Genomic DNA, 25,605 nt, shown 5'->3' on the forward strand with positions numbered 1-25,605 from the left:
TGGGATCTGGAGCGAAGGGACTCAGGATAGGATGGATGGTAAAAAAAATAAAGATAGCGTGCAGTCAGACTGTCAGGAAGGGCAGGGAGGTGATGGGACTTAGTTGCAGCCAACAGGCAGAGTATCAAATCATTAGGGATGCAGAATCAGAAAGGACAGCAAATACGGTACTCAAGGTGTTATATCTAAATGCGCGCAGTATAAGAAATAAGGCGGATGATCTTGTTACAATATTATGGATTGCCAGGTATGATGCTGTGGCCATCAATGAATCATGGCTGAAGGATGGTTGTAGCTGGGAGCTGAATGTCCAAGGTTACACGTTATATTGGAGGGATAGGAAGGTAGGCAGATGGGGTGGTTTGGCTCTACTGGTAATGAATGGCATCAAATCAGTAGAAAGATGTGACATAGGATTGGAAGATGTTGAATCCTTATGGGTTGAGTTAAGAAACTGCAAGGGGAAAAAGACCCTGATGGCAGTTATATACAGGCCTCCCAGCAGCAGCTGGGATGTGGACCATAGATTACACCAGGAAATAGAAAAGGTGAGTCAAAAGGGCAATGTTATGGTAGTCATGGGAGATTTTAACATGCAGGTCGATTGGGAAAATCAGGTTGATAATGGATCTCAAGAGCGTGAGTTTGTTGAATGTCTAAGAGATGGCTTTTCAGAGCAGTTTGTCGTTGAGCCTACTAGGGGATCAGCTATACTGGATTGGGTGTTATGTAATGAACTGAAGGCAATTAGGGAGCTTAAGGTAAAAGAACCCTTAGGAACCAGTGATCACAATATAATTGTGTTCAACTTGAAGTTTGACAGGAAGAAAGTAAAGTCTGATGTAACAGTATTTCAGTGGAGTAAGGGGAATTACATTGGTATGAGAGAGGAGATGGCCAAAGTAAATTGGAAGGAGCTGCTGGCAGGGATGTCAGCAGAGCAGCAATGGTGTGCATTTCTGGGAAAAATGGGGAAGGTGCAGGACATGTGTATTCCAAAAATGAAGAAATACTCAAACGGTAAAATAGTACAACCATGGCTGACAAAGGGAAGTCAAAGATATTATAAAAGCAAAAAAAGGGCATACAACAAAGCAAAAATTAGTGGGAAGATAGAGGATTGGCAAGTTATTAAAAATCTACAGACAGCAACTAAAAAATCATTCGAAGGGAAAAGATGAAATATGAAAGCAAGCTAGCAAATAATATCAAAGTGGATATTAAAAGTTTTTTCAAATATCTTAAAAATCAAAGAGAAATGAGAGTGGATATAGGACCACTATAAAATGAGGCAGGAGAAATAATAACAGGGGACAAGGGGATGGCTGATGAACTAAATGATTATTTTGTGTCAATCTTCACTGTGGAAGACACTAGCAGTATGCCTGATGTTGTAGTGTGTGAAGGAAGATAACTGGATGCAGTTACTGTTACAAGAGAGAAGGTGCTCAAAAAGCTGAAGGACCTAAAGGTACACAAGTCACCTGGACCAGAGGAAATGCACCCTAGGGTTCTGAAAGGTAGGTTTAGAGATTGTGGTCTTTCAAAAATCATTGGACTCTGGCATGGTGCCAGAGAACTGGAAAATTGCAAATGTCACTCCATTCTTTAAGAAAGGAGGAAGGCAGCAGAAAGGAAATTATAGACCAGTTAGCCTGACCTCAGTGGTTGGGAAGATGTTAGAATCAATTGTTAAGGATGAGGTGATGGAGTACTTGGGGACACAGGACAAGATAGTACAAAGTCAGCATGGTTTCCTTCAGGGAAAATCCTGCCTGACGAACCTGTTGAAATTCTTTGAGAAGATTACAAGTAGGGTAGATAAAGGAGATGAAGTGGATGTTGTATATTTGGACTTTCAGAAGGCCTTTGACAAGGTGCTACATGTGAGGCTGCTTACCAAGAGCCCATGGTATTACAGGAAAGTTACTAACATGGTTAGAGCATTGGCTGATTGGTAGGAGGCAATGAGTGGGAATAAAAGGATCCTTTTCTGGTTGGCTGCCAGTGAGCACTGGTGTTCTACAGGGTTCGGTGTTGGGACCACTTCTTTTTATGTTGCATATAAATGATTTAGATGATGGAATAGATGACTTTGTTGCTATCTTTGCAAATGATACGAAGATTGGTGGAGGGGCAGGTAGTGTTGAGGAAACAGTTAGAATGCAAAAGCACTTAGACAGATTAGGAGAATCAGCAAAAAAGTGGAAAATGAAATACAATTTGGAAAATGCATGGTCATACACTTTGGTAGCAGAAATAAATGTGCAGACTATTTTCTAAATGTGAGAAAATCCAAGAATCTGAGATGCAGAGGGACTTGGGAGTCCTTGTGCAGAACACCCTGAAGGTTAACTTGCAGGTTGAGTCGGTGGTGAGGAAGGCAAATGCCATGTTAGCATTCATTTCAAGAGGTCCAGAATACAAGAGCAAGCATGTGATGCTGAGGCTTTATAAAGCACTGGTGAGGCCTCACCTTGAGTATTGTGAACAGTTTTGCACCCCTTCATCTTAGAAAAGATGTGCTGGCATTGGAAAGGGTCCAGAGGAGGTTCACAAGGATGATTCCAGGAATGAATGGGTTATCATACGAGGAACGTTTGATGGCTCTGGGTCTGTAGTCGCTGGAATTCAGAAGGATGGATGAGGGGGGGATCTCATTGAAACCTTTTGAATGTTGAAAGGCCTAGACAGAGCAGATGTGGAAAGTATGTTTCCCATAGTGGGAGAGTCGAGGACAAGAGGGCACAGCCTCAGGATAGAGGAGTGCCCTTTCAAAACAAATGCTGAGAAATTTCTTTAGCCAAAGGATGGTGTATTTGTGGAATTTGTTGCCAGTTGCAGCTGTGGCGGCCAGATTCTTGGGTGTATTTAAGGCAGAGATTGATAGGCTCTTGATGGACGTGGCATTAAAGGTTACAGGGAGAAGGCTGGGAACTGGAATTGTGGAGGAGATTAAAAAAAACGATCAGCCATGATCAGATGGCCTAATTCTGCTCCTATGTCTTATGGTCTGTCTTTCTTACTCGCCCTCAGCCATCAGGCTCTTCAATAAGAGGGGATAACTACACTTAAATTTTCTTGCCCCATCATTGAAATGTTTCCATAACCAATGATCTCACTTTCAAGGACTCCTTATCTCATTATTTATTGCTATTTATTTATACTTGCATGTGCATAGTTTGTTGTCTTCTGCACTCTGGTTAAAACTTTCATTGATCCTGTTACAGTTACTATTTTATAGATATGCTGTGCATTCCTACAAGAAAATGAATTTCAGGGTTGCATGTGGGGACATATATGTACTTTGATAATAAGATTTACATATTTAAATAGCATTCCATATTAAAAATAGACTAGTTCTTGCTAAAGCCAGATTTTAAATCAGCATGGGAAAGAAGAGGGCGAACAGATACAAAATGAAGCATTTCATTCTATGTTTTAAATCACATGTGACCAAGCTAATCTAATCTAATCATTCCAAAATGGTCCAATTTAGGTTCCTGCACACACTACTGAGGGCAATCTTTGTAAAAAGTTTACAGAACTGTTGTGGAAATTGATGTTATGAACAAAACAAAGCAAACTAATCTAATCTAAATAAAGGTAATTAGAAACATTTCAGTAATGCACCAAATCAGCTAAGATTGGAAGGTCCAAGTTGGCATGTTATTAACCTGACCAGTATGAAAGGTGTTATTCTTAATGCCGGCATTTTTGGGGTATGGAGTATGGAGTTCAACGTAAATTTATTATTAAAATATGTTTATGTCACCATATACTATCTTGAGAATCACTATCTTGCAGCAAATCACAGTAGAGCAGTGAAATACAACGGGTTCAATAAAAACTACACACAAAGACTGACAAGTAACCAATCAGCTAAATAAACGGCACAAATAAAAAAATAATACTGAGAACATGCGTTGTAGAGTCCTTTGAAGTGAATCTATAGGTTGTGGAATCAGTTCCTAAGGTGGATTTAGAAAAAAAACCCATTATTGTTGTTCCCCGATTGCTGCCCAGCGATACCACTAAAACCATACAGTATATGCATGTGAGGGCAGGGCCCGATTATACAATTGCAAAACAACCTTCTGACACTAAAATTTAATTTGACTTTGTTAATGAAGCGGTTAAATACCCTTCAAGAGGGGAGAGGCAGACAGTATTCTCAGTGTAAATTTGCAACATGAACTTCATGTAGACTCTCTTAAGATTCAACAATAGTCTCTATTCCTCAGGTCATCACAACATATGCACGTTAAAAGCTATTCCTCTTTATAGTAGGATTATAACATTTTCCACAAATATAAACCCTTCCAAAATATAAATTATTGGAAACTGAAAAAAAATTATTTTTTTCCCTCGGTACCCTATTCACAATGCATTACCAGTCCCTGCATATAAACCACACCCCCTCCCACTCATCCCCCAAAAAGCTGTGGTATTTTAAACTCATCTAAAGAGAAACATTTGGTATCTTTTTTCCTCTCTTGCTGTCACTCATTGTTGTCATAATCTCTAGTTTTAGTATTCTATTTTTCTCAGTCTCTACTACTTTGGTATTTCTGCATTTCTTCTATATAGTCAAAGAGCCACTTTCTTTCTCTCTCCCTCTCTCTGTAAAATCTTCTCTTCCTCCACATATGGATTGAAAAACAATTGATCCCAGCTGCAACAAATCCAAGGATTGAAAGGTGAACTAGTTGTAATTTTATTCACATTAAACAAAATTATAATTCCTTTTCTTTTCGAGAGTTTGACAATAAGACTTGGAGGTACTGGTACATTACTTCATGTACTGATCAAAATGAGTACATTTTTTTAAATGATTCACTCTCTTGGTTCACTCAAGTTACAACTACAAAGTCTCAGACAACAATCAACAATAAATTTCAGATACAGAAACTTCTGTTGAAAACACAAACTGAAATTTAAAACGTGTAACTATGTGAAAAATGTCATCACTTTTTAAAATTTCACAAATATCACTTTGAGATGTTTAAAGAACATAACACTTACTCCATAATGACACTGTTGATGTAATCAGCTCCATCCACATACCCAAACTGGAAATCCCTGTTAATACATGTCAGTTAAATGTTTAATGGAAATAGATTTAGAGATACCTCATTATATTTCAAGAAATGTTTCTTATTTTAGCAGTGAGGGTGATGTAGATGAGTTTTCTCCAATGGAAACAAACTGATAGGGAGTTGTACTGTCAAAGGGAAAACTGTCTTCTAGTTAAAGTAATTAAGGCCTTGCCTGCTCATACACTATTCATTTAATTGGTACGGTAGCATAGTGGTTAGCGTAATACTTTACAGCAACATCGATTAGAAGATTGGTGTTCAATTCCTGCTGTTGTGTGTAAGGAGTTTATACATTTTCCCAGTGAATGTGTGGGTTTCCTCCGGATGCCAGAAAAGTACTTTGACATGCTGTCATTGATATAATGTAGGAAAGCAAGCAGAAATTTTATTCCACAATGTGCAACAAACAATGTGATAATTTTTCGTATCATTAATCACGGCCAATTTTTGACCAGAACTCCAAGGCAGTCACTCTGCATCTCTTCATAATTATTTCCAAGGAAAATCTTTTGTATCTATCCAAGTTCTGGGTTTAACACATAAACCAAAACATGTGAATGGTTGTAGGGAAGGCAGACTGTATTATAATCTTATTGCACTTTGTCTAACTAATCTACATGGTTCCTCAAGGTTGTCATAGCCAGCACTGTAGTCGGGACAAGCTCCCACTACATATTAAATGCTCTCAATGGTGTACATCTTCAGATAGCCTCTGCCAACCAGGTCCAGCTCCTGGCCTTTATGTGTGGCTTAGCAAAGCCCAACAAAACCATTTCTACAGAGAGGGAAGGGGTAAAGACAGGTTACTGGCACCTTAAGACCAGTCACCAGACAGATGGAGCTCGTCAGCCGTGGTTGGCAGTGCATCTAGAAGAAGGAAAACTTTGATCTCAAATCTCTGCAGCCTTGCAGCTATATCCTCTCATGGGAAAAGCTTTCAGAGTAAACCCAGATGGGAAATCTGGAGCTGGAGTCCTCAAGGCAGTCCTATGTTGAGTTGAAAGCTGACAGGCAACCCCTGCGACGCTGCTGGTGCCAAACTCTATTGGTGTCTGCGTTCCTATGGATTCATCAGCTGCATGGAGAGGGGGAGCCTGCTCCATGGGCAACAGCTCGCTCTCCATATCGTACTGCCTGACTTGCATACTGGCTTGAGTACAAACTTCAGCTTGGATGCAACATCCATGGTCGACCTTGGCCAACAGGCCACAAAGATTGTATTAAATGGAGAAACCATAAGGCAAGCCCATCTCAGTGAGTATTATTGCTTACTTGCTCAATTTTTTTAAAACCAGATTCACAGAGATTGATGGCAGCACAACTGAATATCTCTGTAGTCCGAATGAATGAATATTAATTATATCTAATCTCCAGAGGAAATGGAGTTCAGTGCCAGGATTTTTAAATAGAAACAAGTACATGTATACTACCACCATAAATGAAATTAAAATTTCATTAGGTTCCAGTGTTCATTGAATCAGAATTATTCAATATATTCAGCCTTTCATGCCAATTATTTGAAAGAACTACCCCCTCAAATACTCTCCAAAACTCACTTAACTTCCATTTCCAAGAATATATACTATTCTCTTTTGAAAGTCAGTAATAGATTTTTCATGTCATTCATTCCAGAATACCTGTCACCATATAAAAAGCTTTCAGTTGTTTGTGCTATTTATTTTAAACTTGTGTTCACTGGTTACAAAGTTATTTGGAATACAATAATTTTCTCCTCATGAACTTACATCAAAATTCTTTATAAATCTGAATTCTCCATTTAGTACTTTGCATTCTAAAGAATAACCCTATTTTCTCCCCTCTAAGCATATAATTGAAGTCCTTTCAGGTTAACTTGCAAGGTTAAGTCAGTAATAAGGACAGCAAATGCAACTTTAGCATTTGCTTCAAGAGCACTAGAATATAAAAGCCAGGATGTAATGCTGAGGCTTTATAAGGCATTGGTCAAACTTACTTAAGAAAGTATATACCGGCATTGGAGAGGATCCAGAGGAGGTTCAGGAGAATGATCCCGGGAATGAAAAGGTTAATGTAAGAGGAGGGTTTGATGGCTCTGGACCTGTACTTATTGGAGTTTAGGTGATCTCACCGAACCCTATTGAATATTGAAAGGCCAAGATAGAGTGAATAAAGAGAAGGTGCTTCCTATGGTGGGGGAATCTAAAATCAGGGGGCATAGCCTCAATATACAAGACTTCACTTCAGAACAGAGATGACGAGGAATTTCTTCCTCCAGAGGGTTGTGAATCTGTTGTCACAGATGGCTGTGGAGGTCAAGTCATTAGATCTATTTAAAGTGGAGGTTGGTAGGATCTTGTTTAGTAAGGGTGTAAATAGTTAAGGGGAGAAGGCAGGAGAATGGAATTGAAAGGGATAATGAATCAGTCATGATGGAATAGCAGAGCATACTCGATGGGCCAAATGGTTTAATTCTGCTCCGATGACATATTGTCTTACATTGCTTATGTCATCACTCATTCTACTTCCCAAAATGCATCGGTTTATATTTGCTATATTAAATTTCAGCCGGCATTTGATTCAGTATTCCCACTCTCAAGCTCGGTGTCCTTTTCAGTTTTCTACATATGCAAAGCATTTATCAACCAACCTGTGAAACTGTTCCCTGTAACCAGTAGCAACACCATGGGTAATGTCCTTTAGTCTGGAAAACAAGAAAATAATGAAAATGAGTAGCCAATTTCACAGTAAAGGCTGGTGTACTGCAGTTTGCTCTGCACTGCATACCACAGGTAAAATGACTTGAACAATTAAGTTCTAGTTCAAGTAAATTTATTATCAGAGTGTATACACGTCACCACATACAATCCTGAGATTCTTCTGCAGGGATACTTAGCAACAGTCGACAGTGACTGTAAACAGGACCAATGGACAACAAACTGTGTAAATGCAGATATAAATAAATAGCAATAAATAACAAGCATGAAATAACAAGATAAAGAGTTCTTAAAGTGAGACCATTGGTTGAGGGGTAGTGACTGTTCCTGAACCCGGTGGTACAAGTTCTGAGGCACTTGTGCCTTCTACCCGGCAGAAGCGAGAAAAGAGCATGACCTGGGTGGTAAGGATCTTCGATGATGGATGTTGCTTTTCTACCGCAATGTTATATATAGATATGCTCGAAGGTTGGGGGTGTTTTATCCCCGATGTATTGGACAGAATCTACTAGCTTTTGTAGGGTTTTCTGCTCAAAGACATTGCAGTGCTGCCAGTCAGCACACTTTCCACACACAACTATAGAAATTTGCCAAGGTTTCTGATGACGTGCCATATCTCCGCAGACTCCTGAGAAAGTACAGGCACTGCTGTGCTTTCTTCACAATAATATTTATATGATGGGTCCAAGTCAGGTCCCCTGAGATCGTGACACCCAGGAATTTAAAATTACTGACTCTCTCCACCTCTGATCCCACAATGAGTACTGGCTAATGGACCCCTGGTTTACCTCTACAGAAGTCTACAATCAGTCCCTCGGTCCTACTGACATCGGGTGAGAGATTGTTGTCATTACACCACTCAGCCAAATTTTCCATCTCCTTTTTGTAAGCTGATTCATCACTACCTTTGATACAGCCCACAGCAGTGGTGTCATCAGCAAACTTTTATACGGTGTTGGAGTTAGCCACACAGTCATAGGTGTAAAGCAAGTAGAGTAGGGTGCTAAGCACACATCCCTGTGATGCTCCTGTGCTGTGGGAGACTGTGGAGGAGACGCCTTTGCCCATGTGAACTGACTAAGGCATACAAGAAAGGAAATCTGGATCCATTTGGACAAGGAGGTATTGAGGCTCAGGTCTTGCAGTTTACTGATTAGTTACCTAGAACAGTTAACTGGAATATGCAGAATTTTATATCAATTATCAAACTAGAAGGAGCTTCTTTGAGGAATAACTGGATCTATTTTAATTACATGTACAATACTCGAGTCAAGTTTGATGTTCTTGCAAGGGGTTGTTCCCTTAATGGATTGTGCGTGACTTTGTTTAATGTGGAGTGGCTGATGCCACTACATAGTCCTTGGCAGTTCAAGGTCAGCGTCCAGTGGCATAGAATGCAAGCTGACTGGAGACCATTCACTGCTGCAGCCTTCCTCCACCTTCACTGCCTTCGTGACGTGTCATCATCTTCTGCCAGCTCCAAGGTTGAGTACTTGGTCGCATTGTTCTTTGTCTGGAACCTCAGTCCACACCTTACAACTATGGGTGACCCCACCAGGAGATAAGCTCCATATAGCATTGCTCTCAGGAACTCATAATCTTCTCCACCAGGACAAGGTGATGTTTCTCTGAGAAGATATGTACTATATCTGAACAGGTAAGAAGGAAGCAGATAGGAAATGGAGGTGAGTACGTATCAGCAACATATATATATAAGGAAGAGTGGTAAGTGATATGGGGAGTTCATTTATGGATTGGCTTTATTTGTCACATGTACATTGAAACATCGAAAGAGACAGTGAAGTGCATCAACAACCAACACGGTCTGAGGATTGTGCTGGGTGAAGCCCGTCAGCGTCATCATGGGCCCACAACTCACTAACCCAAACTGGACGCCTTTGGACTGTGGGAGGAAAATGGAGCACCCAGAGGAGACCCACGCGGTCACGGGGAAAATGTACAAACTCCTTAGAGACCAAGGAGGAATTGAACTCTGATTGGTGATCACTGGTACTGTAAACCTTTTGTGTACTACACTACCATGCCATTTCCCCCACCACCAATTAATAGCATCTGTGTGTTATTTAGGATATGAGGATACCACTGAGATAGAAAGATATGGGCTAACATTTTAAATCTGAGTCTGCGGATGACTAGATATTAATGTTGGTCACTACATACAGAAGGAAAGTATACAGGGAAGATTTGGATAAGCTTAAGTTTAGGGAGAGTGAATAATTGACTGGAAGAGCACTAAAACAATAGATACAAAGATGACAAGCTGACATTGTTGAATTTTAGACTGTGGTGGCAATGTCTGAGTGAATCTTTAGCATATCATATCAAAGGATCTCTCCTGGGACCAGCACTTAAGTGCCATCAGAAAGGTGGTATGGCAGCAACTCTACTTTCTTGCATAGATTTGGTATACCAATTAAAACTTTGACAAACTTCTATAGATGCACAGTGGAGATATCCCATCACCGCCTGGCATGAAAACACCAATGCCCAGTCTACAAAAAATGGTAGATACAGCTCAGCCCACCACAGGCAAAGCTCTCCCCATTATTGACCACATCTACATGGAGTGCTGCCATAAGAAAACAGTATCCGTCATCAAGGACCCCCATCATCCAGGCCAAGCTCTCGTCTCACTACTACCATGGGGCACAGGTACAGGAGCCTTAGGTTCCACACACCAGGTACAGGAACAGTTATTGCCCCACAACCATCAGACTCCTGAACTGGCATAGGTAACTTTATCCACCTCACTCTGAACTGATTAGACAACCCACAGCCGCTTTCAATTATTTTACAACTCATGCTCACAGTATTATTTATTTACTATTTTTTATTATTTGCATGGTTTGTATTCTTTTGCACATTGGTTGTTTGTCAGTCTTAGTTTATGTATAGTACTTAATAAATTATATTGTATTTCTTTATCTTCCTGTAAATTCCTGCAAGAAAATGAATCTCAACCTAATATATGATGACAAATATGTACTTAGATAATAAAGTTACTTTGACTTTGAAATTACTAAGCTCTAAACAGTGTATGTCAGTCCATGACCATGGCAAGGGAGACTGATGGAATTAGTAGTAAGGGTACAGAGTACACTGAACAGGAATTTAAATGAGGAAAGAATCGCAAAATGTCAAAGGACAGCATCCTGTATGCGTAGAGAATTACCATGAGTATGCAGACTGTTCTTTGACAGCAGCAAAGGTGTGACTCATGGAAAGTGACAGCTCTTTTGGAGAACTTGGGACCACCCCCTCCATTCTTGCATCTCTCCAGCATAAGCAGAGCCTTGTTCAGACTCTGCAGAAGTCGCTCTGTGGAAAAGAATGATACTGGACATTGCTTCGGCATCTGGAACTGGGCTCAAAAAGCTGACATTTTCATCAACTTTGTTATATAATGTAACAAGGGGAAGCATTTATTAATTTAATAATATACTTTTCACAACAAGCTTTTTATGTCATGTATTGATGGAAGGTCCAACAATATGGAGAAAGTGGAAGGAAGTGAAAAGTTAGAGCTTGTTTGTATACCTGACAACATCACCCATGACCAATAGAACCGTGTATATGATGAAAAGTACAGGACGAGGGATTGATCCTTATGGGACAAGGCAGGTCATGCCACGTGATAGGAGTGTATGACAGCCGTATTGAAACTGTTAGCGATTGTAACTATTTGTTAAGAGCAGAAATAGGAGCAGCCTTCTAATTACATTAATCAAGGATCAACTTTATTCACTGTATACATTTACACGTAATAGGAATTTGCTGTGGTGGGTTGGTCAGGGCACAGCATCCAACAAAAACAACAACATTCAATAATTATAAAGAATAAAGAATTACCAAAAAAATAAAGTTAGAGGTCAAAATACAGATGTGGAATAAAATCTACATAAATACGAGCATGCACTTACAATGTGAAATTATGAAAAGTGGTTTAAAGTGTTTACAGTGCATTGCAGTGAGGGGGTAATAGATAAAGGAGGGTGGTTGGGTAAACTAGGAATGGTTGATTAGATTAACAGCTAGGGGAAGAAACTTTTAAGATAGTATCACATGTTTGTTTTAATAGCTCTATAGTGCTTTCCAGAAGGAAAATATATATTCTGTATATTGTCTAATGAATTATCGACATGGGAAGGGTTGAAACAGGCCCAAGTTTCTGGTGGCCCTGTTAGCAATAAACTGCTCTCTCATATAACTTCATAAAACTTCTATTAATTTGTTAAGAGACTTGGTGAGACCCCATCTATACATTAATCCAAATATAGATTTGGACAAAGTTTGTACATAATATGGTGCTACAAATTCTGAGATAGTGAAACAGGGATAAAAAGGAAGATCACTCATTATTCATGCATCCCATAAGGAAGAGAACCGTTGCTGACATTCTCAAGGATCAGCTCAATTCTAACGTGCATTACTGGTGAACTGAAACACAAGTTTGTCTATGATATGGTGCTAAAATTTCTGATATAGTGAAACACGGAATAAAAGTGAAGATCACTCAGTATTTATGTGCCCCATGAGGAAGAGACATTCTCAAGGATCAGTTCAATTCTAATGTGTATTATCGGTTCACTGAACCACCAAAATCAATGAGATGGAGGTTGGACTCTGACGAATCTGAACAGTTTCTCTTTATGAGCTGTGGAGTAATGATGCAAGCTGAATGGCCAGATTCAAAGTGCACCTGGTAGCCACTGCTGTGAGATAATTGCAGGTCATTCATTTTAGCCTCTTTTGGATTTGGCACTAATAACAGAGCTACCACAAGGATAACAAAGAGTACTATCATGGCCAGGTGGGTGGGGGGGATAGTGTTGTTGGAAGTAAAGGTGGTAGAAAACAAAAATGCAAGAGATAAAGGAGTGCCTCAAACCAGGATATCTGGCTCTTGCAGGACCAGTTAAGGTAAAATTTACAAGGGCTGTGGAATCAGTCACCACAGTATTGTTTGGTGCAGTAGCATCTCAGAATATGTCAAAACGACAGCAGACTATCAGGTCAGCAGAAAAGCTACAGACTATCATCACTGCAGGAGTTGTATCTATCCCAGACAAAGATGCAGACAGCATTTATCATTGTGGACATTATCCACCCTTTTTCAAATGCTCCCTTCTGGACAGCACTACAGTATAGGGATATTACACAAAAACCTCACACCATCTTAAAAGCATCTTCCCTCAGGCAGCAAATCTCACTATCCATTCTAGGTACCCCAGCCCCCACCTCCATCTATTACCTCAGTCACTGCACTGTAAGCACCATAAACCACTTTTTATAATACATTATAAATACATGACGATATTTATGCACATTTTATTCCGTATCTATACTTCAACCTCAGTTTATTTTTTATATACAGGTGTCCCCCGCTTTTTGAACGTTCGCTTTACGAAACCTCACTGTTACAAAAGACCTACATTAGTTCCCTGTTTTCACTAACAGAAGGTGTTTTCACTGTTACGGAAAAAATCAGCGCGCGCCCTGAGCAGCCGCTCTCCCCCAGATTCTGAACGGCATTCTCACCGGCATTGCTTAAACACGTTCCTGTGAGCAGCCGTTAGCAAGATAAGTTCTAAGGTGTCGGAAAAGCCTGAAAGAGCTCGTACGGGTGTTACACTCAGCGTAAAACTAGACATAATTAAGCGTTTCGATCGTGGCGAACAAAGTGAGGATAAAGTGAGTTTGGCTTGTGGAAGCTGACGAAGATGATGTTGAAGAAGTTTTGGCATCCTATGACCAAGAACTGATAGATGAAGAGCTGATGCAATTGGAAGAGGAAAGGATAACAATCAAAACTGAATGCAGTAGCGGAAGTGAAGCAACTGCGTGAGGTTTTCGCTGCAATGATAAAGTACGACTTTAATTTTGAAAGGGTACGTAGGTTTAGGGGATATTTGCAGGATGGTTTGAGTGTGTACAAAGAACTGTATGATAGAAAAATGCGCGAGGCTCAGCAGTCAAGCAAGCCTTCCACATCAGCCACAGCAGACGACGAACCTCGATCTTCGACATCGAGGCGGGCAGTCATAGGAGAAGATGAGCTGCCTGCCCTAATGAAAACAGATGACACCTCAGTGTCCCAGCATCCCAACCCTCAGGCCACAGACAGATACCGATTCGCGGAGAATGCAGCAGTAGCCGGGAGGCACACAGCACATCTTTAAGAAAAAAGCTGAAATAAACATACTAATTAATTAGATGCCGCCCAGCATGTAATTGTCGGCCCAGATCAGAGGCGATGCAATCGGCAATCGCCTCTGATCCAGGCTGACATTTACGTGCCGGGCAGCACCTAATTAATTAGCGTGTTTATTTCGGCTTTTTTCTTAAAGATGTGCTGTGTGCCTCCCGGCTACTGCTGCACGCTGCATTCTTTGCGGACCAGTATCGGGTCGCTGCCCGGAGGGTGGGGGCCTCTGCCCCACCCCACCCTGAGATGACTCAGTCTAACACACCATCATCAGTGTGCTCGCTGTCTTCCCGATTCCCGTGATACTACACTGTACATACATTATTTCTACTTTATATAAGCTGTGCATTTTTACGTGTTATTTGGTATGATTTGGCAGCTTCATAGCTTAAAGGTTACTGGAGAGAGTGTTTTTGCCAACAGCGCTTGCGTGAGATTTTCTGCCGATGGTGCTTGCGTGAGATTTTCGCTATGGAGATCTGTGCAGGCAATCGTTGTAGAGAAGTATTTTTACTTTATATGGGCTGTGTATTTATCATATCATTCCTGTTTTTACTATATGTTACTGTTATTTTAGGTTTTATGTGTTATTTGGCATGATTTGGTAGGTTATTTTTGGGTCTGGGAATGCTCACAAAATTTTCCCATATAAATAAATGGTAATTGCTTCTTCGCTTTACGACATTCCGGCTTACGAACCCTTTCACAGGAACACTCTACCTTCGGATGGCGGGGGAAACCTGTAATTCTTTTTTCTTTTTAATTGTTGAACGTTGTTGCTTTGGTTACATGTAGCGCCCTGACCAACACAGAGATGTTAAAGTCAGATGTATCAGTATTACAGTGGAATAAAAGGAATTACAGAAGCATGAGAGAGGATCTGACCAAATTTGATTGGAAGAGGACACTAGCAGGGATGATGGCAAAACAACAATGACTGGAGTTTCTGGGAGCAATTTGAAAGGCACAGATACTGTACATGTAACCATGGTCGAAAAAGGAAGTAAAAGACAACATAAAAACAAAAGAAAGGTCATATAGTACAACAGAAATTAGTGGGAAGAGGATTGAGAAGGTTTCAAAAATCAATAGAAAGGCAACTAAAAAGCCATAAGGAGAGATAGATAGATAGATATACTTTATTAATCCCAAGGGAAATTTGGTTTTGTTACAGCCGCACCAACCAAGAATAGAGCGTAAATATAGCATTACAAAAAACCCCCAACAAATAAACAACAAAATGCAAACTATGCCAGATGGAAAATAAGTCCAGGACCAGTCTATTGGCTCGGGGTGTCTGACCCTCCACGGGAGGATCTACATGTTCGACGGCCACAGGCAGGAATGACCTCCTGTGCTGCCAAGTGTTGTATCACGGTGGAATGTGGCCGAAGTCCAACAGTAAAAAGTTCAATATCCAGTCTGCAACATGTTCCTCGATCGTAATAGGCCCGGATTGCACCATCCGTTGTTAGCCAGAACAGTAAGCATCCAATTCCTTTACGCTTACCGCTCTCAGTGCACTTCCGGTCAGCTGGAACGGTATTACCTACCGAATTCCTCTCCTCCAAAAGTCTCTGTTGTCTTGACCCGGTCCTCTTTCCTCGGCTTTGTGATGCCCCTCTGCATCCTCTGTGTGTTTTCCTCCGGATTTCAGCAGGGGTGTCCGCCGCTCTGCTCACTAAACCGGCCGGCATTTGCTGGTCCGTGGAGTACACAATGCGACCTTGCTTCTGTCCCGCGTGTCGGAATGTAACCATTAACAGCGCTAAAGAAAACCCAAATAAAACTCTCTCTACCAGCATGTTAGAGGGTGCAGCTTCAACGCGTTACCATGAGAAAAAAAATACAAAAAATAACGTAAATTAAAAAAGTAAGAAGAAGAAAGTAAGAATAGATCGGAACAGCTGTACCAGGCTGCATGCACGACCGGTGCATGCGCACTATTGAAATATGAAGGTAAGCAAGGTAATCATATAAAAGAGCATACAGAAAGTTTTTTTCAGATATATACAAAGTAAGAGAGGCAAGAGTGGATGGACATTGGACTGCTGGCAAATGATGCTGGAAATGTAGTAAAGGGGACAAAGAAATGGTGGGCGGGCTTAAGTATTTTGCATCAGCCTTCACTGTGGAAGACACCAGCAGTATGCCAGAAGTTTGAGAGTATCGGGGGTAGAAGTGAGTGCAGTCACTATTACTGAGGAGAAGATGTCAGAAGGCCTTTGACAAAGTCCAGCACATGAGACTGCTTAACAAGATAACAGTCCATGGTATTACAGGAAAGATATTAACATATTTAGAAGACTAGCTGGTTGACAAGAAGGGAAATTGGGGAAACAACGGGGGCCTTTTCTAGTTGGCAGCCAGAGACTACTGGTGTTCCATAGGATTGGAGTTGGGGCTGCTTCTTTTTACATTATACATTAATGATCTGAGTGATGGAATTGATGGCTTAATGGCCAGGTTTGTGGATGATATGAAGGTAGATGGAGCAGCAGGTAGGGAATCTGCAGAAAGGATTAGAAAGATTATGAGAATGGGCAAAGAAGTGGCAGATGGAATATAGTTTAGGAAAGTGTAAGGTAATTCACTTTGGTAGAAGGAATAAAAGTGTAGACTAATTTCAAAACAGTAAGAAAATTCAAAAGTCAGAGGTGCAAAACGATTTGGGAGTCCTCATGCAGGATTCCCTAAAGGTTAACTTGAAGGTTGAGTCGGAGGTAAGCAAGGGAAATACAATGTTAGCATTCATTTTGAAAGGACTAGAATATAAAAGCAAGGATGTAATGCTGAGGCTTTATTAAGCATTGATCAGACCACAGCATTTGACAGCTCTAAGCCTGTATTCATTGGAGTTTAGATGAATGAGGGGGAGGGGGGAATCTCATTCAAACCTATCAACTATTGAAAGGCCTAGATAGGGTGGATGTGGAGCGGACATTTTCTATAGTGTGGGATTCTAGGATCAGCGGGCATAACCTCAGAACAGAGGGATACCATTTAGAACAGAGTTGAGATGAACAGAAATTAGCCATGATAGAATGGCAGGGCAGACTCAATGGGCCGAATGGCCTAATTCTGCTCTTACCTATTTTGGTTTAACACAAGACAGCAAATTCCTAACATATGTAAATATACAGTATATGGCGAATAAAGTTGACTCTTCAATCATTTGCAGTACAGGCCTTCCCTCATTCAATGACAAAGAAAGCCTGTTGTGAGAGATAGATTATTAAGAGCAAATATTAAATTCTTCTGCTTGTTACATTACATAAAAAGAACCTTGATTAATGTAATTAGAAGGCTGCTCCTACTTCTGCTCTTAACAAATAGTTACAATCGCTAAGAGTTTCAATACGGCTGTCATACACTCCTATCACGTGGCATGACCTGCCTTGTCCCATAAGGATCAATCCCTCGTCCTGTACTTTTCATCATATACACGGTTCTATTGGTCATGGGTGATGTTGTCAGGTATACAAACAAGCTCTAACTTTTCACTTCCTCCATATTGTTGGACCTTCCATCATTACATGACATAAAAAGCTTGTTGTGAAAAGTATATTACTAAATTAATAAATGCTTCCCCTTGTTACATTATGTAACAAGGTTGATGAAGGTGTCAGGTTTTTGAGCCAGTTCCAGATGCCAAAGCAATGTCCAACATCACTCTTTTCCACAGAGCGACTTTTGCAGAATCTGAACAAGGCTCTGCTTATGCTGGAGAGATGCAAGAATAGAGGGCGTGGTCCCAAGTTCTCCAAAAGAGCCATCACTTTCCCAAGTGTCTGCACACGCGTGGTAATTATCTACACATACAAATTTGCTGATGACACCACTGTTGTGGGCTGTATCGAAGTGGTGATGAATCAGCACATCAGAGGGAGATTGAAAACTTGGTTGGGTGATGTAATAACAACTTCTCACTCAATGTCAGTAAGACCAAGGAACTGATTGTGGACTTCAGGAGAGGGAAACCAGAGGTCCATGAGCCAGTAATCATCAGAAGATCAGAGGTGGAGAGGGTCAATAACTTTAAATCCTGAGTGTCACTATCTCAGAGGTCCTGTCCTGGACCCATCGTATCAATATTATTGCGAAGAAAGCACCACAGTGCCTCTAGTTCCTCAGGAGTCTACAGAGGTTCAGCTTGTCATTGAAAACCTAGGCAAACCTCTATAGATGTAGTGGAAAGTGTGCTGCCTGGCTGATTACAGCCTGATATGGGAACACCAATGCCTTTGAGCAGAAAATCCTAAGAAAGGTAGTGGATTCTGCACAGTACATCCTGGGTAAAACCCTTCCAACCATTGAGTTCATCTATATGAAATGTTGTAATAGAAAAGCAGCATCCATGATCAAAGATCCTCACCGCCCAGGCCATTACCTTTTCTCACTGCTGCCATCAGGTAGAAGGTACAAGAGCCTCAGGACATGCACCACCAGGTTCAAAAACAGTTACTACCCCTCAGCTATCAGACCCTTGAACAAAAGGGGATAGCTACTCTCCTTTAAGGACGCATTTAAGGACTCTGTTATATTGTTATTTCATGTTCATTATTTATGGCTATTTATTTATATCTGCATTTGCGCATTTGTTTACAATTTACAGTTCCTGAAGTTTACTGTTTACAGTTATTGTTATATGTTCGCAGAAAGAACCTCAGGGTTGTATATAAGAGGAATTCTGCAGATGCTGAAAATTCAAGCAACACACATCAAAGTTGCTGGTGAACGCAGCAGGCCAGGCAGCATCTCTAGGAGGAGGTACAGTCGACGTTTCAGGCCGAGACCCTTTGTCAGGACTAACTGAAGGAAGAGTGAGTAAGAGATTTGAAAGTGGGAGGGGAAGGGAGGGATCCAAAGTGATAGGAGAAGACAGGAGGGGGAGGGATGGAGCCAAGAGCTGGACAGGTGATTGGCAACAAATTTTAGTGCTCTAATTACTGTTAAACAAAGTACAGTATTTCTAGTAGCAGTTAGAATGTTAATTCCCAATTCTTATAAGCTTTATAACCATTGTGGAAGGTCAACAAATCATACCTAGCATGTTCGTCAGATGAATTCTTGCCATCGATAACAGCAACCACCACAAGCTTTCCTGAAGAAATCATGCAGTCATTATATCACAGGGTTCTCTTGAACCAAAACTATTTGCATCAAATGATTTAACTATCAAATCACCTCAATTCAATTCAATGCATTACACCCATAGCACGAGAAAAACTTTTTTTTAGACCTGTGTGGTCTCAGTCAATGTGTGGATTACTTTAGGCCAACATGGCTTCGTCATTGAATCCAGTTTTTTGTTGCTGTCTACTGATCTTGTTTGATTCTTTGTAATGCCCCAAATTTCTTTCGAATGACTGCCTTCTTTCTCATTTCATTTTCTAAAGTCATCACGATTTTTCTTGATTCTTTTATAATTACTGTTTAACCATAAATATTTCTCCCTGTTTTCTACTACTTGAGTCCATCAGAAAGGTCGAACGATTTATAAAACCCACTCAACTGCAATTTAGGTCACTAGAAGTCAATTTAAAACAGTTGTAGTAATAAATTACCTCAACCAATGTTGGTCAATCCATTTCTGTTTTTAAATATTGCTCAACTCTGCAGAAGGCAGTCATGGGATAGAGAAAAAAAAAACATTTTGCAGATTATTTCTTCCCCTCCCCAATCAGATTTCTGAATGGACTATGAACCAACTGATGAACACTACCTCACTGTTTTTTAGCTCTATTTTTGCCCTACTTATTTAATTTAAATATATAATAAAATGTGTTGGCACGTGGCCAAGTGGTTAAGGCATTCGTCTAGCGATCTGAAGGTCGCTAGTTCGAGCTTTGACTGAGGCAGCTGTGTCCTTGAGCAAGGCACTTAACCACACATTGCTCTACAATGACACCGGTGCCAAGATGCATGGGTCCTAATGCCCTTCCCTTGGACAACATCAGTGGCATGGAGAGGGGAGACTTGCAGCATGGGCAACTGCTGGTCTTCCATACAGCCTTGCCCAGGCCTGCCAAGGCACAAATCCATGGTCTCATGAGACTAACGGATGCCTATTATATAATAAAAACAAACAACAAAATTTCCGACATATCCCAGTGATATTAAAATTGATTTGAATTCCAAGGTGTCCTATACATTTGGATGTGACAGTAACTTTAACCAGGTATGAACACACATGAACAAGGTATTCATTGGATGTGTTACAATGCTCATAATACAAAGTCTTGATTTCGTTCCATTCAAGAGTTAAACTGTCCCAAAATGGATATTTTCAAAATATCACACAACCTGTTCAAAGAAAATAATATTTCACCAATTCCTGTGTTTTGAGCTTTTAGCTTACTTCCCTTCTATTGCTAAGGCAACTTGACACAATTTATTTAAGAGATTAAGAGATGAACAAGAGAGGTAGTGAGATTTTGCCACCTCAAGACAATTCATCATAGCTGTGTGATGTTTCCCTGCAGAAAAGAACCTAAGAATTCAGGGTTGTTAAAGAACTTACTTCCCATCGCGTACACTCAGTTGGCCACCTTTTTAGGTACATCTGTACACCTGCTTGCTAATGCAAATATTTAATCAGCAACTCAATGCATAACAGCATGCAGCCATGGCCAAAAGGTTCAGCTCTTATTCAGATCACACATCAGAATGGGAAGAAATAAGTGGCTCTGACCGTGGAATGATTGTTGGTGCCAGACGGACTGGCTTGATTATCCAGAAACTGTTGATCTCTTGGGATTTTCACAAGCAGTCTCTAGAGTTTACAGGGTATGGTGTGAGAAACAAAAAAAAATCCAGTGAGCAGCAGTTTTGTGGGTGAAAATACCTTGTTCAAGGGGTCAAAGAATAATTGGAAGAATGGATCAAAAACTGACAGGAAGGTGACAGTAACACAAATAACCAGGTGTCACAACAGTGGTGAGCAGAAAAGCTTTTCTGAATGCACAGCATGTCAAACCTGTAAGTGGGTGGGCTCCTGCAGCAAAAGACCACGAATGTACACTCAGTAGCCACTGAGTGTATTTAGTTCCCTCAATGCACTTGTCATTTTTAACCAAGGTGAACCACCTAAATTAATGCTCTAATACTTTTCTCATTTGTTAACTTAGTCTAGCTGTCAGTTTCTACGCAACTTGCACCTCATATTCCAGGTATCAGAAAGTTATAGTATGAGCTTCACAAATATAAACCTAGCAAGCAAATCAAATATAAATATTGCAATTTTATTCAGAAGAATTTCAAATTACAAAAATGTTTAAAATATTTTACTATTAAAAGTCCGATACAAATAAATGAAATGGAAGTGTACCTGTATCTGCAAGTTCATACAAAGTGAAAGCATCAATGTAAAGATATCCCAAGAATCTTTCCTTATTCACCCATGAAGACAAGTCTCCATCTTCATATTCTGAGGGTAGAAAAATTGGATTGGTATGGTCAGTTTTGACAATGAACTCAAGTCATCACAATTACAACTTAAAACAAAAGTTGAGAATAAGTTAAACATTACTTCCTTAATCAAAGATGTTGGGTCTGCATGAGATACTACCTTATTCTCAATGCTTGGTGCCCTGTTTGGTGACGAGATGAGGGTAGAATATAAAGATTTAGGTGAGCAAGGGGGATGTAAGAAAATTGATATGGAAAAGGCCGATTAGCCTTTCACATATGGCACACAATACACTTTATCACAGGCATTAATTTATCAATTTTAATATCTTAGTGAATTCTTTCTCAATATTTAGCAAGTCTGTGTCTTTGCTCATAACCAAACTCAAAGATTAATAGTAAAAATAGTAACATATTTTATTTCTTTGAAAAAAAATTGTGCTCAGCTGCAGGGTTGTCAAATACGCTTGTTACTAAGTTTAAGAAAAAGAAAACTACGGTTCTGTTTGAACTCTATGTTGATCTCGGCTGGAATAGCTCTTCAGCCTCAGCTGCTTAGACATAAGAGAAGGAAAAATAATATCAATGTTCCAAACATCCATATGTTCGGAAATAGAAGCTGGGATATTCAGGGCATTTGGTTAGGTTGCAATACTCCATTGTCAAATATACCTAAGAAGACCAGAGGTGGTGAACTTTCTGGAGAGTGTGTGTCCAAACTAGTGATAATTTTCTAAAACATTTTCCCGCTTGCCATGGTAATTTTGAGCAAAGAATATCATTGATGAATGAATTAGTAACAATAAATATGTATTTAAAAGGGAAAACTGAGGTGTTACAGTCATAGAATACCACAGCACACTAACATACCCCAGTCTGAGCCGAACCATTAATGTACCTAGTTCCATCGACCTGCACCTGGACCTTAGCTCTCCATACCTCACCCCATCCATGAACCTATCCAAATTTCTCAAGTGTTGAGATCGTCCCTGCATCTACCACTTGCGTTGGCAGCTCGTTCCACACTCTCACTACCCTCTGAGTTATCCCTCATGTTCCCTTTAAACTTTCAACCTTAAACCACGACCTCTAGCTGTAGTCTCACCCAACCTCAGTGGAAAAAGCCTTCTTGTATTTATGTTAGCTCTACTGCTCATAATTTTGTATAGCTCTATCAAATCTCCCCTCAGTCTTCTTTCTTCACGGGAATAAAGTCTGAACCCATTCAATCTTTCCCTATAACTCAGTACCTTAAGCCCATTTCTTTATAACTCAGGTCCTCAAGATTACAACATCCTTGTAAAATTTCTGTGCATTCTTTCAATCATATTTACATCTTTCCTATAGGTAGGTGACTAAAACTAGACACAATACTCCAAATTTGGCCTCAGCAACATAACATCCCAACTCCTGTACTCAGTACATTGATTCTTGAAGGCCAATGTGCCAAAAACTTTCTTTACGACCCCATCTACCTGTGATGCCACTTTCAAGGAATTATGTACCTGTATCCCCAGATCCCTCTGTTCTACCACACTCCTCAGTGCCCTACTGCTCACTGTGTCAGACCCACCCGGATGATCCTCCCAAAGTGCAACACCTTACACTTGTCTGCATTAAATCCCATTTGCCATTTTCAGCTCATTTTTCCAGCTGGATCAGATCCCGCTGCAAGCTTTCTTAGACTTCCTCATTGTCCACTACACTCCAATCTTGGTGTCAGCTGCAAATCTGCTGATCCTGTTTACCACATAATCATTCAGGTAATTGATAAAGATGACAACAACGGATCCAGCACCGATCCCTGTAGCACATCACAAGTTCCAGGCCTACAGTCAGAGACACAACCATCGACAACCACTCTCTGGCTTCTTTCGTGAAGCAAATGTCTAATCCAATTTACTATCTTATCTTGAATACAAAGTGACTGAACTTCTTAAGTGTCCTCTTGCATTTCTTATACTCCTTGAGTCCCTCATTTGTTCCTGCCTGCCTATACCTGCTACGCACCTCGTTTTTCGAAAACCAAGGCTCCATAAACCTGTTATTCTTGCCTTTTATCCTGACAGGAACATACAAACTCAGTACTCTCAAAATTTCACTCTCGAAGGTCTCCCGCGAACCAGATACACATTTGCCAGAAAACAACCTGTCCCAATCCAAACATGGCAGATCCTTTCTCATACCATCAAAATTGGCCATTCTCCAATTCAGAATCTCAACTCAAGGACCAGATACTTTATACTTTATTGTCACCAAACAATTAATACTAGAACGTACAATCATCACAGCGATATTTGATTCTGCGCTTCGTGCTCCCTGGAGTACAAATCAATAGTACATATTAAAAATTTAAATTATAAATCATAAATAGAAAATAGAAATATGGAAAGTAAGGTAGTGCAAAAAAACTGAGAGGCAGGTCTGGATATTTGGAGGGTACGGCCCAGATCCGGGTCAGGATCCTTTCAGCAGTCTTATCACAGTTGGAAAGAAGCTGTTCGCAAATATGGCCGTTTGAGTCTTCAAGCTCCTGAGCCTTCTCCCGGAGGGAAGAGGGACGAAAAGTGTGTTGGCTGGGTGGGTCGCGTCCTTGATTATCCTGGCAGCACTGCTCCGACAGCGTGCGCTGTAAAGTGAGTCCAAGGACGGAAGATTGGTTTGTGTGATGTGCTGGGCTGTGTTCACGATCTTCTGCAGCTTCTTCCGGTCTTGGACAGCACAACTTCCGTACCAGGTTGTGATGCACCCTAGAAGAATGCTTTCTACGGTGCATCTGTAAAAATTAGTGAGGGTTTTAGGGGACAGGCCAAATTTCTTTAGCTTTCTCAGGAAGTAAAGGCACTGGTGGGCCTCCTTGGCAGTGGACTCTGCTTGGTTGGACCAAGTCAGGTCATTTGTGATATTGACCCCGAGGAACTTAAAGCTTTTGACCTGTTCCACTTGCGCACCACTGACGTAAATGGGGTCGTGCGGTCCGCTACTCCTTCTGAAGTCAACAACCAATTCCTTTGTCTTGCTGACGTTGAGGGATAGGTTATTGTCTTTGCACCAGGTTCTTAATCACCATGCCACCAGGTCCTTAATTTCCTCTCTGTACTCAAACTCATCATTACTCGAGATATGGCCTACAATTGTGGTGTCATCAGCAAACTTATATTTGAGTTTGATGGAAACTTGGCAACACAATCATGGGTGTACAGTGAGTACAGCAGGGGGCTGAGTACACAGTCTTGTGGGGCGCCGGTGCTCACAGTGATTGTAGAGGAGAGCTTGTCCCCTATTTTTACAGCCTGGGACCTGTCTGTGAGGAAGTTGAAGATCCAGCTGCAGATCTGAGTGCTAAGGCCCAGGTTCCAGAGCTTTGAAATCAGTTTATTTGGAATGATGGTATTAAAGGCAGAGCTGTAGTCAATGAAAAGGAACCTTACATATGCCTCTTTATTCTCCTGGTGTTCTAAGGAGGAATGTAGGGCCAGAGAGATGGCATCTGCTGTTGATCTATCCTTTTTCATAACTACCTTGAAACTAATGACATTATGATCTCTAGATGCAAAATCTTCCCTTGCATAAACTTCTATCTTCTGCCTTTTCTCATTCCCTAACAGGATATCTGTATCACACTCTCTAGTTGGGACTTCTATGTACCGATTAAGTAAACTTTTCTCAATACATCTCACAAGCTCTCTTACAATATGGGAGTCCCAGTCAATACGTGGAAAATTAAAATCACTTATTATCAGTCCTGTTGCTTATTTCTGTGCATTCATTGTTTATTATGAATAAAAGTAAAACAGAGACGGATTGAAATAAATGAAGCATTTTAGAAAACCTGCTCAAAAATGATTAACGTTAAATTAAAAAAAACAATTGAAAAACATCATTTCTAATGTTGCATGCTCAAGGAGATCTGTTTTTATGTGAGAATGATGTAATGGTCTTTTGGAGGTCACCTGATGTGATTTTCCCACCGATGTGAGGTCACGTGATGACATGTGCCCCGTGACTATATAAGGGTCGACTCAGGTGACGCAGTAGGTTTTTGAGTTTGTAGATTTCCAGGTAGAACGTGTTGTGCCTCCGATTCTGTTGCGTGTTTGTTTTTGTGACGCAGTTTCAGTTTTAAAACGGAAGGTGCGTTCTCTTACAAGGTATTGTATTTGGACTGGGAATTTGT

General features: G+C 40.5%; 1 protein-coding gene across 2 annotated transcripts in view; it reads right to left on the reverse strand.

The window, feature by feature from the left end:
* LOC140199885 (protein disulfide-isomerase TMX3-like) overlaps nt 1-25,605 on the reverse strand; it is a 162,643-nt gene that overhangs the window by 16,173 nt on the left and 120,865 nt on the right. For both annotated transcript variants that reach the window (XM_072262397.1, XM_072262392.1), the window contains exons 10-13: nt 21,349-21,447; nt 19,065-19,122; nt 7,726-7,779; nt 5,026-5,082 (exon numbers count right to left, since the gene is read on the reverse strand). In XM_072262397.1, the coding sequence (XP_072118498.1) occupies nt 5,026-5,082; nt 7,726-7,779; nt 19,065-19,122; nt 21,349-21,447 (268 nt within the window). The remainder of the gene's footprint in view (nt 1-5,025; nt 5,083-7,725; nt 7,780-19,064; nt 19,123-21,348; nt 21,448-25,605) is intronic.

Source organism: Mobula birostris, chromosome 1 (genome assembly GCF_030028105.1).
Source record: "Mobula birostris isolate sMobBir1 chromosome 1, sMobBir1.hap1, whole genome shotgun sequence".
Classification (NCBI taxonomy): domain Eukaryota; kingdom Metazoa; phylum Chordata; class Chondrichthyes; order Myliobatiformes; family Myliobatidae; genus Mobula; species Mobula birostris.